The sequence below is a fragment of the Triticum urartu genome, chromosome 3A (assembly GCF_056163025.1).
Source record: "Triticum urartu cultivar PI428250 chromosome 3A, HENAU_Tu73, whole genome shotgun sequence".
NCBI classification, from domain to species: Eukaryota; Viridiplantae; Streptophyta; class Magnoliopsida; order Poales; family Poaceae; genus Triticum; species Triticum urartu.
In genome coordinates, this window is record NC_141875.1 from 464,186,006 (window position 1) to 464,188,130 (window position 2,125).

The 2,125-nt window shown below is 57.9% G+C and overlaps 1 protein-coding gene across 1 annotated transcript; it reads left to right on the forward strand.

Moving 5' to 3' along the window:
- Positions 1-454: 454 nt before the first annotated feature.
- CDA1 (cytidine deaminase 1) lies at positions 455-1,826 on the forward strand. Its single transcript, XM_048708072.2, has one exon. It carries the CDS (start codon positions 615-617, stop codon positions 1,545-1,547), a length of 933 nt encoding a protein of 310 aa, XP_048564029.1. The 5' UTR covers positions 455-614; the 3' UTR covers positions 1,548-1,826.
- The last annotated feature ends 299 nt before the right edge of the window (positions 1,827-2,125 follow it).

Below are 2,125 nucleotides of genomic sequence, written 5' to 3' on the forward strand. Positions count from 1 at the left end.
AACAGGTCAAGGTCCATAAAATCCAACGCCTTCCACTTCTCATTTGGTACAGGCTAGCAATTGCGGGATCCTTGGGATCAGCTGATTGAACATCATCTATCATGATTGACCAATATCTTGAAACATTGTTCTTTTTTTTAGCACACATGTAAATAGCTTTTAGAAAAGAAATGGATTAAGATCGAGTTGGCTACCTTGATTTGAAACCATCTGACATATTGTCTCGGATTTAATTTTGTGATCCTCAGCTAGCAATACTTGTGTGGCCACTTGCCATCCAAACCACTTTCGTTCAGCTGCAAAAGATTGCACCATGACACGTCCAGCGGACGATAATTATCCGTGCCCATCGTTGCAAAAGACTGAAAAGAGAGAAAGGAAGCGAAGCCCTGGCAAAAGAGAAAAAACAGCAACAACAAAGCAGACGGATGTGTGTCCGTTATAAATACCCACACGCTACCACCACCGAGTTTCCCCCTCCCCCGCTCTTCCTCTCCTCCACTCTTTGAGGAAACATCCAAGCGCTCCCTCCATCTCAAGCGGCCAAGTACGATTATACAAGGCAGGAAAAAAAATCATAGAGTGACAACACAGTTTCGAGTTAGATCTGAGCAATGGGGGAGGAGAGGATGACGGCGAAGCCCGAGGCCGTCGAGCTGCCAGGATTTGTGATGAGCGCCGACGAGGCGGAGCGCGCGGCCGCGGCGGCCGGCGTGGAGACGGTGGAGGACCTGCTGCCCCTGCTGATCCCTTCCGCGATGCGGCGCGCGCGCCCCCCGATCTCGCGGTTCCCCGTGGGCGCCGTCGGGCTGGGCGAGAGCGGGCGCGTCTACGCCGGCGTGAACCTCGAGTTCGTCGGCGCCCCTCTCTCCCAGGCGGTCCACGCCGAGCAGTTCCTCATCGCCAACGCCGCTGCCGCCGGGGAGCCCGCGCTCCGCGCCATCGCCGTCTCCCACATGCCCTGCGGCCACTGCCGGCAGTTCCTCCAGGAGATCCGCGGCGCCGCCGGGATCCGCATCCTGGTGACCTCCGACGCCGCCGACGGCTGCGCGGCCGAGTGGCGCTCGCTGGCGTCGCTCCTGCCCCGCCCCTTCGGCCCCCACGACCTCCTCCCCAAGGACGCCCCCCTCGTCCTCGAGCCGCACGACAACCGTCTCGGCGATCCCGTTGACGCCGCCGCCAATGGCTTCGCCGCCGGCGACCTGGAGGGGCGCCTGAAGGATGCCGCGGAGGCGGCGGCGCGCGCGGCGCACGCGCCGTACAGCGGGTGCCCGTCGGGGTTCGCGGTGGCGGACGGTGAAGGGAAGGTGTACGCCGGGGGCTGCCTGGAGTCCGCGGCGTACAACCCGACGCTGGGCCCCGTGCAGACGGCCATCATTGCGATGATTGCCGCCTCCGGCGGCTCCGCCGGCGATGTGGTGGCGGCAGCGCTGGTAGAGAAGGAGGGGGCGGTGGCGGCGCAGGAGGCGACGGCCAGGGTCTTCCTGGCCGCTGTGGCGCCGCAGGCGAGCTTCCACGTGTACAAGTACAGGTCGTCCGATGTGTGATGCGCGCCTCTGGTGGTGAGAGCAGCAGGCGAGATCGGACGAGATAATGTTCATAATCTTCAAGAAAGAATAATATGACGGGAAATAATCTTGTGCAGATGGGTGAGCTGTAAATTCCACATGGCGCTCGTGATTCGCTGATGGGACACCGAGAGCCGGGGCCTACTTACCATTCTTGTGTTCATGTGTGTATTATTATGAGGAAAATATAATACTCCTAGAAGTAAAAATTCTCTGAACGGTGCCGTAATAAACAGGTGGAGTATTTCTTGGACGGAAGTAATGCGTTGCTTCTCCTTCCCCGTCTCTTTCTACGTCGTTGTTTGAACGAATTACACACTAGAGCTCACGACTCTTGTAGGATACATAAAAAATACTCTAAAAAAATAGCTAGAATGAAGGAGCTCGTGCCGCACGCATCGCGGGACCTGTTGTGGTCACCGCCGATTATCCAGCCAATCAGGCATTTGGCCCACTTGTTCCTTGCAAGTCTCAAACACACGATCGATAGATCGATCGCTTTACGAACTTCTCTTGGTGGGGCTGAGCTGTAGGCAGTTGGTTGCCACGGAGTACAG

What these genes read in the sequence shown, in the direction of transcription:
- CDA1 (XM_048708072.2), top strand. Translation starts at nt 615, where the DNA reads ATGGGGGAGGAGAGGATGACGGCGAAGCCCGAGGCCGTCGAGCTGCCA.